Source organism: Solea solea, chromosome 3 (assembly GCF_958295425.1).
Source record: "Solea solea chromosome 3, fSolSol10.1, whole genome shotgun sequence".
Lineage (NCBI taxonomy): Eukaryota > Metazoa > Chordata > Actinopteri > Pleuronectiformes > Soleidae > Solea > Solea solea.
The window spans coordinates 2538129-2554644 of record NC_081136.1 but is presented as its reverse complement, the minus strand read 5'-3'; the positions used below and the strand labels follow the sequence as shown (position 1 = coordinate 2554644).

Below are 16516 nucleotides of genomic sequence, written 5' to 3'. Positions count from 1 at the left end.
GATCAAAATGAAGCTGTAAAATGTGTGTGTGTGTACAAATATATATATATATGTACATATATATGTACACACACATATACATATATGTACATATACATATATGTACATATATACACATATACATATATATATATATATATATACACACATACACATACATACATACACATAGACAGATGTTTGCACACACAGATATTTATTTATATTATTAAACCATGGAATGAATATAGAATCAACACAAAAATTATATTTAAATTCAAAAACTGTTTTATTGGCTTTCTTTAAACTTTAAACAGTTTCCCTCCTGTGAAGTAAAAAAAGGCATCTTTCTTTTTATATTCTCAAATAGAATTAATAACAGGCCCATGTTAAATTGCAGGTTGAATATCAAAACCACCAAGGCTAATAAAATTAGACATCAGCTAAAATGGCAATGATTTCTTATATTAAATACTAACAACAAAAATACAGTATGTTCCATCTTTATGCCAGTTGCATTTCAAAAAGTTTCACTTCATTCAGCCAAATGGAAGTCAGGTCCTGTTGAAGACAGTGATGTCACATATTAGAATCCACTCAGTGTCTGATTGTTGTTGATATGCTGCAGTAAAAACAGTCAAATGTCTGTCACTTACCCAGACCTCTCCTGACTTCAACACTGACGTGGACGGTGCAGGGCTGGGTTGAACTAAACCAGGCCGTCCGTGGTCACCTGGTCAAAGTCTCTGATGTTGACGCGTCCTCACTCCTCGGTTGAGCGCTCTGCACGGTCCTTGCTTGTAGCTCAGGGATGACGGTTTAGGTCTTCTCTTCTTTCAGGGCAGGAGCAGAATTCTGTCCTCTACACTGGACGACTGAAGACGAAGCAGTTGGTGTGAATGAAACAAAAGAACACAAGAAAAGATTTTACACTTAAAGTTTAACAGTTGAATTATTTAGTACAGCTGTGTAAAACATAGCCATGATTCTTTCCTGTCAGTTCTGACTGTGACTGTAAAGAGATTGTAGTCTGACTGACAACATACCCGACACTGTAACTGGTGGAAGATGCTCCTCATCTCAGCTGTCGTCCTTCTCATCACCTGGGTTTGAAAGTGAGGTAAACCTTCATTTGTTCAAACATTTCTGAAACACATCTGTTACCTTCATAACTCCCTAAGCACTTTAGCAGCCAACGTTTTACCTGCTAAAGTAGCAGCTAACGTGTTACCTGCTAAAGTTTGGTAGCTAACGTGTTACCTGCTAAAGTTTGGTAGCTAACGTGTTACCTGCTAAAGTTTGGTAGCTAACGTGTTACCTGCTAAAGTGACAGCAAACGTGTTACCTGCTAAAGTGACAGCAAACGTGTTACCTGCTAAAGTGGCAGCTAACGTGTTACCTGCTCAATTGGCAGCTAACGTGTTACCTGCTCAAGTGGCAGCTAACGTGTTACCTGCTCAATTGGCAGCTAACGTGTTACCTGCTAAAGTGGCAGCTAACGTGTTACCTGCTAAAGTTTGGCAGCTAACGTGATACCTGCTAAGAGGGGGAGGGTCTGCTCACCTACACGAACACAGACCCACAACAAGACTAGGTCGAAAAACGTACAATATAACACGAAATGCTTCCGAAAACACTAATGTTATTATGTCAGAGTAGAATATTTGATGAGTTTACGATGTTTCTATTCGAACGGAGTTGAAGTGGCTCACGTTATGTGCATTAGTAACTATAGCCACGAAATACAAACACAAAACTGCGCACACTGCACTGTGTTCTAGTTACAGATATAAAACTGCACATAACATGTAGAGAAGTATGTGAAATGACCTACTCCACTCGGTAACAGCGACGTTTACTGTCGTTATCTCTCGGCGTCTGCCGCGAAACACGTTTCTCGGTGCCGTATTTCCTTTTCTTTGATGACGTAGATTCGGGTGCTGGTGCTCTTTCTTCAGCAACGCCATAAATATGACCCTCCATCCTCAAAAACGCTAAAAACATGCCGTATTTAACTTCTTTCAGCGCGCTCTCCCTCTGTATCATCGCCACTACAACTTCCTCTTCGGTCACGTGACATAATTTCTTCTTCGCGCTTGACATTCCGTGTGTTTGTCCAAACATGGCGCGTGGAGGACTTTGCGGTTTTTTTGTTTTTTTTTCATACATTACAAATTGCATCGAAAATCATAAAATAATTGTTATACAGCGCTTATACAACACAGTGTCCTTTGTATGGACAATAAATTCGTTTTTTGCGACTATAGCCCCAGAAATACTACAAACTGGTTTCGAGGTTGTGTCCTGTTTTGTCGAAATCTATCGAACAAATCTATATTTTCTTTGTGATTTCCCCGCCTTTCTGAGTGATTAAATGAAGATTAATCAACGCTGAAAACAAACAAAAGCTTGTATTTTTGTTACGACGCCGACGTTTGGCGAAAAATAAATAAAGTGAAAACTGTGCTGGAGTGAACATTTGTTATTTAAAGAGCAGATTAACAAGATGCGTGTAAATATTAATATTTAAACAGTTACACAATAGATTATACTAATATGTATGTAAATAAATGTTTATGTAAAGATATTGTAAGTTTTGGACTCTCGAGATAATAACTAGTTTCAATGGAGGTTCACAGTTTTTTTTCATGCCAAAACTTCAAGTGTTAATGGACATTTTCATGTGTCTCACACTTTTTTGCACGACTAATAATAACATTTTCTTTCTTACAATAGTCCAATAATCAGTGTTTGGACAGACAAAAAATTCTGACTTAATGCAATGCTGCCATCTGGTGTTAATATTATGCAACACAGATATTCTAATATCTTATATAATCAATTCAGAGACAAATAGAGTCACAATAATAGTTCAGCAGGTGAACATTAGTCGTAAATTACTTTTAGATGTATGGATATATGAGACAAACACAAATACCTTGTGTATCATTGAAAGCCAGAAACAGACTTTAAAATGTATTCCTGCCATTTTAATGCTCTACATTTGTATTAAGTTATTGTAGTTTTTTTTTTTTTTTTTTAGATTATTTCAGGTCTTTTTCTCTGTTATTCTGTCATCTTTTGTAACCGGACAACACAGATCTGTGTTAAATCCTTCCAGGCTGTGAGTTCAGAGCCAGTGGAGAGGAAGAAACAGAGCCCAGGAAGAGTTTTATCTCATTGAGTGTAAACAGGACTGAAAATCTGGCATTTCCTGACCAACACAGAGGACACACGGACATAGACGGGTGGAGACAAAGACATACAACAGCAGAGACAGTGGAGATGATATTTAAAACTGTTACAGCAGCTTTGGACAATGAAAATACTATGAAAAATATTGTTGTGAAATGAAAGCACAAAAGTTCATGGTCTCCAGAGAATAATCTGTCTTTTCCTTTGCTGCCACCAGTCAAACTAATTATCTTTTTTGTGGCAAACGTAGGCTGATATTTGTGGATGTTACTTAAAATATTAATATAAATGTGAAACAATGATGGTGGGACAATCAAACAAACTGTTGCACATTGATTATATTTTAATATAATGTTGTGAAGAAATAATGTAGTGCTGTAGCTAATGATTATTTTCACTATCGATTCATCAAATGTTGAAAAATGTCAAAACATATTTATCAGTGTTTGTCAAACCTGGAAATGATGATGTTAGCAAATGTCTCGTTTTTGTCCACAAACCAAATCAAAAATGATTGGTGATTAATTTACTAACTGATTAATAATCAGTTAATCGAATAATCGTTGCAGCCCTGAAATAATGTTACAGTGATGTAGAATTGTTTTGCGAAATAGGAAAAAGTTCTAAAAAATTACTTACTACAGACTTTTGATCAAAGTAATGTTAAAGTAAAGGTCATATATTGAATATTAACTTCATAAACACATGGTGTTTTTTTCTGCAAACTATCAAGTAGTTTTTTTTCTCGTCAGAAATTAAAGAAAAGGGTGTAAAAACCATATGTGTTTTACGCTTCGACTTTGAGGCCTCATGTCCCTCCGGCTCTGCCGTAGTTGTTCATATCATTGACTACCGGAAACCGTCAAGTCCTTTTCCCCGCAGACTCCAACATGGTGAGCAGTTTCTCCGCACGATTCTCCTCTGAAATCATCATCAAACATCGCTTTTCTGTGCCGTTTCTTCGCACACGTTTCTGTCCTGCTTTGAAAAACAACGTCTTATTAAGCGGCGAACGTTTATATTGTGACCAAAAACACAAACTGATGATTTTTATCGATGATTTAAAATGACCTGACGCTGCTGTTAGCAACCTCGGTTGGTTAGCTCGAATGTGGCTATCTGTGTTAGCTCGCTATTTTTATAATATTTCATGTATGTTGTTGTAATTCTAGGCTTCATTAAATGCAAACGTGTACGTAATTTTTACGCGTTAAGTCTACAGTTTAACGCATTTAATTACGAATACGTGTCATATTAATATTAGTATGTGAGAACTAGGTTGTCCGCGGCCTCAGCCGGTGTTAGCCTAGCATGATGCCAACAGCAGTGAATGAACATGTCTGATATATTGCGTTTACTCGGCCTCACGTCAGGGTGTTAAACATCAATGTTATGGTCGAATCACCGGTTAACCGGGTATTTGCTCTGCTGTTGACCGGGGTTTGTGTCTCTTCTTCCAGGCCAGAGGACCGAAGAAGCACCTGAAGCGCGTCGCGGCGCCAAAGCATTGGATGCTGGACAAGCTCACCGGAGTGTTCGTGAGTAACACACTTAAATCCACATTTAATGACCATTTTATATTAAGTCTGAAAATGTTATTAAACTCTGTCAAATGTGTCGTGAAGATCGTAGAGACACGTTATAGAGTGACAGTATAACAATGATATCGATATTTTGTGGAGGTACGTTACTGTTTCCACATCTGTGGCTGATATTCAAACTTAGTTTGTGTTTTGTCTAACTTAAATAATAATGAAAAATACTAAAAAGAGTTTTATGGTTAGTAAAGTCAGATAATTTTAGTGTACAATGTGGAAACCAGTTGTAAGTGATGTGCACATTGCTATATCTTTATGGAAATGGTATGAATTGTATCATGTAACTGTCATGTATTAATCTGCTGACCTGCCGGATGTGTTCCTGTTTAATCCAATAATGTGCTAGTTGATGCACGATATACTTGCCTTTAAATGAATGCTCCTTACAGCTATGCATGCTGTTTGAGTTGAACTGAGTTTTTTTTTTAACAATTTGTCACTCATAAGTGACATGTTGAACAGAACAATTGCATCTTTTCTACTTGTTTACATTTCTGCAACAGCCGTGATTAATGTCAAATTGGAATATTATGGACAAACGTACACCTTAGTTAATTATTCTTTAAAACGTGATAGTCAGGGCGTGTTTCCGAGTGGTACGTTCGGTTTAATTAGGAAGGATACAAAAATGATTGGGCCCCAACTGTCCAAATTTTCAGTCCCCCTCCCTTGTGGTACCAGAGGAATGGTACAGTCCAGGATAAGGGACAGAAAAGTGTCACTTTGCGACGCATGTTTAACGCCTTCAGTCTATTTTCAAACAAAGATGTCTTGTTGAGACAAACGGCCACAAACCAAGCAGGAAAAATTGAGCTTGTCCGTTGTGTGGCCATTGACCAGTTGAATAGGTACTAGTTTCATTGGAAACACCAGCCTGACCAGGACGTTACCGTTCCAAACCGTACCATGATGGAAACATGCAGTGTCACATTAATGCACCTCTTACTGCTGTAGACCTACACTTAAGCTGTGATGCTGGAGCTCTGATTGCATTTATGGTGATTAGTTTGTAACATTTCTTTTGGGGGGGGGTTATAAGAGACAGTTGAGTGCTGCCACTTGTAAATAAAATGGAAGTGCAGCGTTGTACTTGTGTTGACCACGTGTCCTCTCGTCCTCCAGGCTCCTCGTCCTTCCACCGGTCCCCACAAGCTGAGGGAGTGCCTGCCCCTCATCATCTTCCTGAGGAACCGTCTGAAGTACGCCCTGACAGGAGACGAGGTGAAGAAGATCTGCATGCAGAGGTTCATCAAGATCGACGGCAAAGTCCGCACCGATATCACCTACCCTGCTGGATTCATGGGTGAGTCCGCGCTGTGAACGTCTCCTTCTCCTCTTACAGGTGTTTCACTGCCATTGTTGGGTTTTATATTTAATGTGTTCACAAACATTGACTAAAGATCACATTGATGTTTCTGTTGAGGCGGCCGAAGGAGCAGTGATGAATTTTTCGAGTTTGATCGGTAAACACCTGAAATGACAGATTCTCTAAGAAGTTCTGAGCTCCAGCTGCACTGAAAGCTTTAGTGCGCCTAAAACCTCTTAAAACATGGTCAATTTTCATTGTTGAATGTGACCTGGAACAGTGTTGACTTGTAGTCCACAGTCCTGACACTTGCACACACGCCAGTTCTTCCCACCCGTCAGTTTTCTCTCCACCTTAGTCTCGGCCAACGGCCTCACATGGAGGTGTGTGGCGTTTTAATTTCCAAATCCAAGGGACATCTTCACAGCGGGACGACGATCCTGTTTATACACAGAACACACGTGACCGGCACCCAAACTCATGATTTTTTAGTAGCTGGTTAATCGTTTAAGGGTCAAGGGTTGCTTTCATTTGTAAATGTCAGACTTGGACACTTAACTCATGATTCTCCTCATATTTAATTCTGCCGTGTAAATGTTTTTGTCCACGTTTTGATTCTTAAACCGTCTGTTTTTTTAATTTATTCAGATGTGATCAGCATCGAGAAGACTGGAGAGTATTTCCGTCTGATCTATGATGTGAAAGGACGTTTCACCGTCCACCGCATCACTGCCGAGGAGGCCAAGGTAACCACCAAGAACCATGTTTATACACAGGTCTTCATGTCCCATATCTCCCGTATATAACGTTCTGTGATTCTGAGAAAATAAGTGGCAGAAACTGAAAGTTTGATATCCTATCGGATTAAAACCACTTGCCACTAATGGTCTGAATTAGTTTTACTGGATATTTTTGCTGTTTTATCAGATGAAAAATTGCAACTATTTTCATAATAAATCTGTTATTTTCTCTGATCGAATTGTTTGGTCCATAAAATGTGTAAAAATATTGATCAGTGTTTGTCAAACTTTGGTAATTATGTTTTGGTCCATAAATCAAAATGATTGAGTCTGAACGATTTCTTTGTTTTATGGAGCAAACAAACTAGAAAATATTCACACTTAAGAAGCAGAAAAATCACAGAAAGTAGAAAATATTCACATTTAAGAAGCAGAAAAATCACAGAAAGTAGAAAATATTCACATTTAAGAAGCAGAAAAATCACAGAAAGTAGAAAATATTCACATTTAAGAAGCTGAAAAAATCAAAGAATAAAACTAGAAAATCACATTTAAGAAGCTGAAAAATCCCTGAAACTGCTTTTAAATATTGATAATAAAAATATTGACGTCAAACCAGTTGTGATTACCACATCCCCATTAATTCAGTAATTGATTCATAATCGATAAAGAGTTGCAGCCCTAAGATAGTTTTTGAAACATTTGGACCTTTTAAAAAAAATCCTATAACTGCTAAAATAATCAGCTGTCACTCGTAGGTCACATGACTTTTCAACAAACTATTTTCACCGTTTTTATTTCAGTATTTTTGTCAAGTTTGCACCTTTTTAGAATAAAGCTGCTAAGTGTAACCGTGGTTACACTTTCTATTCCTCTTCATGGTGAGTTATTCTGATGTTTACGTGTTTTCTTTTTTTTTTTCTCTGTGGTTTTCTTCAGTACAAGCTGTGTAAGGTGAAGAAGCTCCTTGTCGGCACCAAAGGAATCCCTGCCCTGGTGACCCATGACGCTCGCACCATCCGCTACCCCGACCCCCTCATCAAGGTCAACGACACCGTCCGCATCGACCTGGAGACCGGCAAAATCACAGAGTTCATCAAGTTTGACACCGGTCAGTCCGACGCGTGGGAACCTCCTCCTGCTGCTCTTTGGTTATAAACTGCTTTATAATATAAAGTGCGTCTAAACGCTGCTTGTGTTGTGTTTTGTTTGTGCTCAGGAAACCTGTGCATGGTGACCGGAGGTGCTAACTTGGGTCGTATCGGCATGATCACCAACAGAGAGCGTCATCCCGGATCCTTCGACGTGGTCCACGTCAAGGACAGCACAGGAAACAACTTCGCCACCAGGCTCTCCAACATCTTTGTCATCGGCAAGGTGAGAAACAAAAACACGTGGGATGTAATGACGAGAAACAGTGGAGCGAGGACGATCGTTGGTTTTGATCAGAAATGAAAATAATCTCATTTCCTCTAAGAAGTTCTGAGCTCTGTGTGAAGTGGGACTGGATTTAATCCAGCCGATGTTCGGATTTTTTATTTTTGTCTGCTCAACATTTTGAGTCTCGACTCGGGCTGCAGCAAACTATTACTTTCATAATCGATTAATCGTTTGGTCCATAGAATGACAAAGTGTTGATCGGTGTTTGTCAAACCACACAGACATTTTGAGACTCGGCTGTTAAAGAGTTAATTATAGTTTTGTCTAAAGTGAACACAGGATCTAAATTATCAGCTGATTTCACAAGACTATGTCTAACATAGCCTAGATATGGCAACCCTGACTGTTTCTTTTATTTATGAATGAAATGACATAACTTTCATGTCTTCGCCCCCTCCTCTCGTCTCCAGGGCAACAAGCCGTGGGTGTCCCTGCCCAGAGGAAAGGGAATCCGTCTGACCATCGCCGAGGAGAGAGACAAGAGGCTCGCCGCCAAACAGGGCAGCAGCTAAAGCAGCTGAGAGAAAACACAGGAACTGAGTTTCAAATAAACTGTTATTTACAAAAACAAACTGCTTTAGTGTCTGAGTCTCTATGAATTTAACTTCAAAAATAACAGTTTAATCTTTGGTTTAACTCAAGTCTAATCATTGATTTAAAATCGATCATTTTTATGCGCCATCTTTTTCCTTCGTTACCTTCCCTTGCTTCCTGACTCCTGCTTTAAACCGTCCTATCCTCTCCTCGGATAACCTTGTTTCGACCACCTTCCGTCCTTCCCCTCACTCCCTCCCTCCTTCCTGTCCTCCCTTCATCCCTTCATCCGTGTGCTCTGACTTCAGTGTCGGTCCATATGGTCACCGCTGAGCTGCAGTCTGTTCTGCACCGTGGAAACTTGGACTCACACACACTCAAACACCCCTCAGTGTGTGTGTGTGTGAGAGAGAACACACTCGTGACTTTGATTCTCAGCCTCTGCAGAACACGCGTGTGTGTGTTTATGATCCTGTTTAATGCAAGTTAAAGCTTCAGTGGCTGATGTGTTCCTTGCTGACCAGTAATTAATCATAAATTAGCTTTTAATCTTAATTTAAATCAGTTTTCAGAGCGAGGGAACCTCTAGTTTTATGCTCACTCTCCCCACACCAAACCCCATAGAGAAAACCAGTGATTTTAACAACACAGCCCACAGGAGTCGAGGATCCACTGCTGCCTCCATCACCACGTTCAAATGTCTTATTTTGTGAAATTCGGCAATAAAAATCCTTCGTTCAGATTTACCGCAGTGACACAAAGTGACCACACGAGGCAGCAGCGGACCAGCAGCTCATGTGTCCCCACGAGCTAAAATCACTGATTTTCTCTATGGGGTTTGGTGAGACGACGGCGTTAAAACATTTGAAGGTTTTGTTGTGAATGAAAAGTGACTGCCATTGTCATTTTGTTTTTATACAGACCTGGTGTATACACACACACACACACACACACACAGACACACACACAGACTCTTTGAACATTTGAAATATGAGACTGGTCAGACTCTGTCCTGCTCTGTGTGTCCGTGTCGCTCTCTCACACACACTTCAGTCACACTGAGACTTTGAAGTGTGTTTGGCTCGACGGTGAGAAAATGAGCAGCAGATTTATATTCCGACAGAAAACGTGTGTTTTTAAAACTCAGGCTTCGTCTGTGGTGTATTTTTTTTAGTCTAATTTGATTATAAACTGAATTATTTACGGAAAACGTTAATCGTTTTTGTTGCAATGACACTTTGATCTGTTCCTATTAAACTGCTCGACTAGTTTTCATTAAATAACATGTGACTATTATACGATGAACGTAAATGAACGTATAATAGTCGAACACAGATGGAGCGAGGGCCCCCAAATCAACTTCAGCTCAGGGCCCCGTAAAGTCCTGTTCCGCCCCTGAGGTGACACATTAATCCACGTTTGTGTCGTTCGTCGGGCACACGCAGAACACGAGCACACGCAGAACCTGAGCACATGCAGAACCTGAGCACACGCAGAACCTGAGCACATGCAGAACCTAAACGCACACAGAACCAGAGCACACACAGAACCAGAACCTAAATGCACACAGAACCAGAGAACACACAGAACCACGGCACACGCAGAACCTAAACGCACACAGAACCAGAACCTAAACGCACACAGAACCACAGCACACGCAGAACCTAAACGCACACAGAACCAGAGCACACACACACACTCGGCTCAAACAATGATCTCAGTCTCTGAACAGGAAGCAGAAAAAGCAGCTGTTTTTAATCAATAACCGCCACGTGATCGACGAGCCGTCGTCACCTGATTGGACCAACAGAAAAAGAAGAAGGGGGCGGGGCTGAGAGACGCGTTAAAGTTAAAAATGACACGGATTCATTTCACAACGGTGAAACCTGCTGGTCGTCACGGCAACTGACTAACTGGCCCCGTGACAACTGTGAGAGTAAAGAGTGAGGCTGACGATGAGGTCATGTGACCACTCCCCCGCACACACACACACACTCTTAACTTTCTCATGTTGTCAAAAGTTTATGTTGAAATTCCTTCTCTCTCTCTCTCTCTCTCTCGCCCCGACACAGACTCAGACTCCATGAACAAAAACATTGAGGCCCAGTTCTGGTCTGGGAGGGGTTTGTTAAAGAGGCCCGGGTTGGTGCTGAAGACCAGATGTGTGTTCTTTAGGGGGGTTGGTGTGAGGAGGATTTTCACAGGTTCCTCAGAGAGCGGATGATGTGGAGAAGCTCGGAGAAGATCCGTGCAGCTGCAGAAACACCACGCGTTAGTCTGAGGTGAAAATCGGACACTTCAGCCAAAAACACGGAGAGAGAAATCAGTGAAATAAAAACAGATGGAGAAGAAAAATGGCTTCATTTGAAAGCGGTGACTTAATGGAGCTCCGGTGTCAGAGGTCAAACCTCAAAAACAATCGTTCCGTCGATATTTGAGCGACAGAAACGTAATAAACGTCGAGTTCCTGCTTCATTTGGACACAAACGGTTTCATAAACGTCATCGGGTTTACGTTCGCGGTCTCTGGCGTCGCTTCTTCGTCATATTTAACAACGGAAACGACCACATTTTTACACGTGACTTTAAGACGAGTGGTTCCCGATTTCACGTAGACGTGAACGCGTGTTTACGTTTGTCCAAAAAGACGAAAAAAGGATGTTTTCAAGCGTATGTAAAGCTGGAGGAGGCGACGATTGTGTTCTCTGGGTTCTCCTTGTTCTCCAGGTTCTCTGGGTTTTCCAGGTTCTCTACATTCTTCAGGTTCTCTACATTCTACAGGTTCTACAGGTTCTACAGGTTCTCCAGGTTTAACAGGTTCTCTACATTCTCCAGGTTCTCCAGGTTTAACAGGTTCTCTACATTCTCCAGGTTCTGTGGGTTCTCTATGTTCTCCAGGTTCTTTGGATTCTCTAAGTTCTCCAGGTTCTCCGGGGATTTCCAGGTTCTCTACGTTCTCCGGGTTCCTCCCACAGTCCAAACACATGTAGATGAGAGGATTAGGATTAAAGTGGACACTCTTAACTGACTGTAGGTGAGCGAGTGAGAGTCTCTTTGTGTCCCTGTGATGGTCATGTGGAGGATAAAGTGGTAGAAGATGAGCGGATGAATGGATGAATGGATGTATTATAAACAAGGCAATAAAATTGAATATAATGTTTAATGTAAAAAAGGTGTTTGAAGTTTGTATCATAAATAATCCTCTCACACGCGACCTTCATCCTCACAGAGGCCACGTCAACACACACACACACACACACACACAGCTGTGGTGAGAGGAAGAATAACTCAGAGTATTGGTTGGTTAAGTTGGTTACGTTGGTTAACCACACAGGTTTGGCTTAAGTTGGTGATGTGTTCAAGGACTGTGGGAGAAACTAACACTGACTGCTGAGCTGAAGCCGCTCTCACTGAAGACTGACAGTCTTGTGACTGAATGAATGAATAAATGAATGTGAGCAGGAATCTGCTCCGACGACCTTCACTCACACTCGTGAGAAATGTCAGTGAAGAGTTCACGTCCAGTTCACCGGTTTGAAATGAACTCACGCTAACTCTCCCACACCAAAGCCCATAGAGAAAACCAGTTATTTTAACATCACAGCACACAGGAGCTGTTGATCCACTGCTGCTTCCATCACTAAGTTCAAACGTCTTATTTTAGTGAATTCGGCATGAAAAGTTATTTGTTCAGATTAACGTTAGTGACACAAAGTGACCACACGAGGCAGCAGAAGACCAGCAGCTCCTGTGTCACTGCACGCTAAAATCACTGGTTTTCTCTATGGGCTTTGGTGTGGGAGAGTGAGTGGTTTACAAACTCCTCTTTCCTGTTGGAAAAGTCTGTCTAACAGTGAGATGAAGACGTGAACATGTGACGTAGACGCCGTAGACTTAAACTGTAGGAGATTTTATGACTATTTTTATGATTTTATGTCCTTTCTGAAGTGGTTAATTTCTGTTTTCCCTCATATTTTCACTGGTTTACAGTGTAAACTTTAACTCATTTACTTTAAGTTCATGTTTTTTTGAACAAACACAAACATTTCATCATTTTTAATTCAATTATTTTCTAATTTTTATCTAAAAATAAAGAAGAAAAAAAAACTCCTCCTCCACAGGTTTCTCTCTCGGGGAAACACCAGACTGTTGCGCCCCGTGTCGCCACGACAAGTCAGAACAAAACAACACTAGACTTCCGTTTCTCAGCCTTCAAAATAAAAGCACAAAGCGCGAGAGCGAAACTAATCAATGTCCAGAACAAAATGTTGAAATAAAACACAACAAAATCAAAAAAAGTAGAAAATATTCACATTTAAGAAGCTGAAAAATCACAGAAACTAGAAAATATTCATATTTTAGAAGCTGAAAAATGCCAGAAACTAGAAAATATTCATATTTAAGAAGCTGAAAAATCACAGAAACGAGAAAATATTCACATTTAAGAAGCTGAAAAATCACAGAAACTAGAAAATATTCACATTTAAGAAGCTGAAAAATCACAGAAACTAGAAAATATTCACATTTAAGAAGCTGAAAAATCACAGAAACTAGAAAATATTCACATTTAAGAAGCTGAAAAATCACATAAACTAGAAAATATTATTAAACCAGTCAAAGATTAATTTAGTAATGGATTAATAATTGATTAATCCCTAGAAGAAAGTGATGACAATCTGTATGAATGCATGAGTGAGTTAATGAATGTATGAATGTTTTTTTTATATATTAAATACATTCATTACATCATCATCATATAGAATTGTCACATAAATGAATTCAAATCCTTAAAAGCAGTGTTTATTTCTGGGATTAGCAACAAAGAAGAAAGTGTTTTATTTTGAAAGGCCAGAGCGGATGTGTGTGTGTGTTTGACTCCAGTCTTCACAACAGAGATCAGCAGAGAGAGAGGGCGAGAGAGAGAGAGAGAGAGACTAACAGTGAAAAACAATGAGACGCAGCAGCTGCAACAATGTTTCCAACAAACTACGACACTTTCCTGCAGAAGAGTGAGGAGCATGAGTGAGAGCAGAGGAGGAGCAAGAGGAGGAGAAGAAGCAGGAGGAGGAGGAGGAGGAGGGGGAGCAGGAGGAGCAGGAATCAGTGGACTTGACTGTGACTTTCTGCTTTTGATTTAAAGAAAACATCATCATGCCGTTTTGCAAGAGGACGATTCTTCCCACTGATGTTTGCAGGAGCAGGAGCAGGAGCAGGAGTCAGCTGCAGGACGAGCAGCAGCAGCAGCAGCAGCAGCAGGAGGAGGTGGTGGTGGAGGTGGTGTTCGTGGATCTGCTGGACGTGAGCAGCTTCAGCCTGTGCTCGGTCCTGCGCCAGCTCTCGGACCTGTCCAGACACTCCGTGAAGATGGTGGAGGAGCTGGAGCTGCTGCTGCTGCGCGCGTGCCACAGATCCTCGCTGCTGGAGCTCAGGGTGGAGGAGCTGAGGAGGAGAGTGAGCGAGGAGGTGAGCAGACCTCCTCCTCCTCTTCCTCCTCCTCCACCTGTGTCTGCTGCACGGACACCGCACACAGGTGAGACACACACACACACAGAGGCAAAGTTTGTTTTTCTGCTTCTTTACTTCGTTTGTTTGTTTGTTTGTAAACTCGCTCAGACTCAGTGTGACGTGTATGATTCATGTCATCATCAGAGACATGACACCATGAACTCTTCATGTCAACATTATCCCGTCTTTTTTCCTTATATCGACATAAAATATGTCCGATATAAGAAAACACGGACAAATATTTATGTTCGACGCCGAGAAAACAAACCAACAAAATGATGTCGCTAACAATCGCTTACGAAATAATCACGGAAACGTGTTTGTAACGTTACTAAAAACACGTTTGACGTCATAAATCACACGGAGAGACGCGGCGCCCTCCTGTGGCGTTTTAAAATACATCACTTGGACTTTTTTACGTGAATTATTAACGATATTTTTCTACGTTCACGATCGCTAACGAAAACGGGACGTTTGAGAGTGAACTCTTTGTTCTTCAGAGTGAGTGGACGAGTGAGTCTTTGGTCGTCAAAACAAAAAATGATATCGCGTCGCAAAAACTTTGACATTTGTCCCGAAAGATTTGACAAAATGTTGTGCGCAGCGCCCTCGTGTGGCATTTTGAGATACAGCGCTCTGACTTTTTTACGTGAATTATTAAGGTTTTTTTTTGTGAACGAGTGAGTGTGTCTGACGAGGCGTTCATGTGTCCATCAGAAGTGCGCGTGAGTGAGTGCGAGGCGTTCGGGGACGCAGAGTGTGATCGCGCCCATGAGTGATATTTGAAATGAGTGACGCCGTGAGGTCACGTGACCTCGGGCGTTCATATTTCCAGGACGGTCGTGAACGCAGCACGCTGTGGCTGTGACGCTGGAATGTGATGTGGTCTCAGAAGCACAAAAGTCTGTTCTGCAGGATTCTGGACTCCTGACCTTTGACCTCAGGACCTCATTGTTATTAAGACATTGCAACAGTTTCACCCGTTTCCCTGTGTGTGTGTGTGTGTGTGTGTGCGTGTGTGTGTGTGTGTGTGTGTGTACATACAGAGTCTAAACACAGAGCAGATGTAGAGGAACTGAGATAAAACAAAGTGCAGCAGCAGCAGCTCCTCATCACTTTATCATTGTACTGAGGGTGAACTCACCAGTGTGTGTGTGTGTGTGTGTGTGTTAAAGTGACACATATTCACAGCTGACTGCACTGTGAGCGCCCCCTGCTGCCACAAACAGTCTGAGACCCTCGCTCTCGCGCTCAGTGAAAAAAAACCACTCTCCCACACCAAACCTCATAGAGAAAATCAGTGATTTTAGCTCGCGGGGACACAGGAGCTGCTGGTCTACTGCTGCCTCGTGTGGCCACTTTGTGTCACAGAGGAATGTCTAAATTACATTTTTTCAAATGCCGAATTTTACGAAATAAGACATTTGAATTTAGTGATGGAGGCAGCAGTGGATCAACAACTCCTGTGTGCTGTGATGTTAAAATCACTGATTTTCTCTATGGGGTTTGGTGTGGGAGAGTGAGTGCTTTACAAACTTCAGTTTCCTGTTGCGAAAGTCTGTCTAACAGTGAGATAAAGACGTGAACATGTGACGTAGACGTCGTAGATTTAGTAGAACAACCAATAGGAGGCTGTGATTGGTCAAAGTCTCAAAGGGAGGAGCAGAACTCCAGTTTGTAAAGCACTCACTCTCCCACACCAAACCCCATAGAGAAAACCAGTGATTTTAACATCACAGCACACAGGAGTTGTTGATCCACTGCTGCCTCCATCACTAGGTTCAAACGTCTTATTTTGTAAAGATCGGCACGATTCGGCTCGGTTCAGATTTACCTCAGTGACACAAAGTGACCACACGAGGCAGCAGTAGACCAGCAGCTCCTGTGTCCCCGCGAGCTAAAATCACTGGTTTTCTCTATGGGGTTTGGTGTGGGAGAGTGAGTGCTTTACAAACACGAGTTCTGCTGAACTGTCCCTTTAATGTGTGTGAGCGGCACAGATTCTCGTCTCTGAAACTCAGCGTGGGCTCGGCCTCTCACTGTATCACCAACGTGTGGGCGGAGTCACATGACTCAATAATCGATACAGCTGCACCTTCATCCCTCACTATCACCATCATCATCTGCTGTGTGTGTGTGTGTGTGTGTGACATTCCTCCTCCTGACACACACACACACACACACACACACACACACACTCGCTCTGTGTTGTTTCTTCTT

At 41.4% G+C, this 16516-nt stretch overlaps 1 protein-coding gene, 1 long non-coding RNA gene and 2 other non-coding genes across 6 annotated transcripts; 3 read left to right on the top strand and 1 right to left on the bottom strand.

Moving 5' to 3' along the window:
• Window positions 1-244: 244 nt before the first annotated feature.
• Window positions 245-2070, bottom strand: LOC131456834 (uncharacterized). Of its 3 annotated transcripts, none has more exons than XR_009239942.1 (4): window positions 1810-2069; window positions 1026-1082; window positions 636-854; window positions 245-540 (listed from the first exon to the last, which is right to left on the bottom strand). It is a non-coding gene; the product is annotated as an uncharacterized LOC131456834 (long non-coding RNA). The 3 variants fall into 3 exon arrangements; XR_009239944.1 differs by having other exon boundaries at window positions 1814-2069; XR_009239943.1 differs by having other exon boundaries at window positions 636-1082; window positions 1814-2070.
• Window positions 2071-4012: 1942 nt separating this feature from the next.
• On the top strand, window positions 4013-8830 carry rps4x (ribosomal protein S4 X-linked). The gene is made up of 7 exons (XM_058626350.1): window positions 4013-4067; window positions 4635-4712; window positions 5895-6075; window positions 6727-6824; window positions 7758-7929; window positions 8038-8195; window positions 8669-8830. The coding sequence occupies exons 1-7, from the start codon at window positions 4065-4067 to the stop codon at window positions 8768-8770; spliced, it is 792 nt and encodes a 263-aa protein (XP_058482333.1). The 5' UTR covers window positions 4013-4064; the 3' UTR covers window positions 8771-8830.
• LOC131457371 (small nucleolar RNA SNORD61) lies at window positions 6208-6278 on the top strand. Its single transcript, XR_009240018.1, has one exon. It is a non-coding gene; the product is annotated as a small nucleolar RNA SNORD61 (small nucleolar RNA).
• Window positions 8241-8308, top strand: LOC131457370 (small nucleolar RNA SNORD61). Its single transcript, XR_009240017.1, has one exon. It is a non-coding gene; the product is annotated as a small nucleolar RNA SNORD61 (small nucleolar RNA).
• Window positions 8831-16516: the final 7686 nt, after the last annotated feature.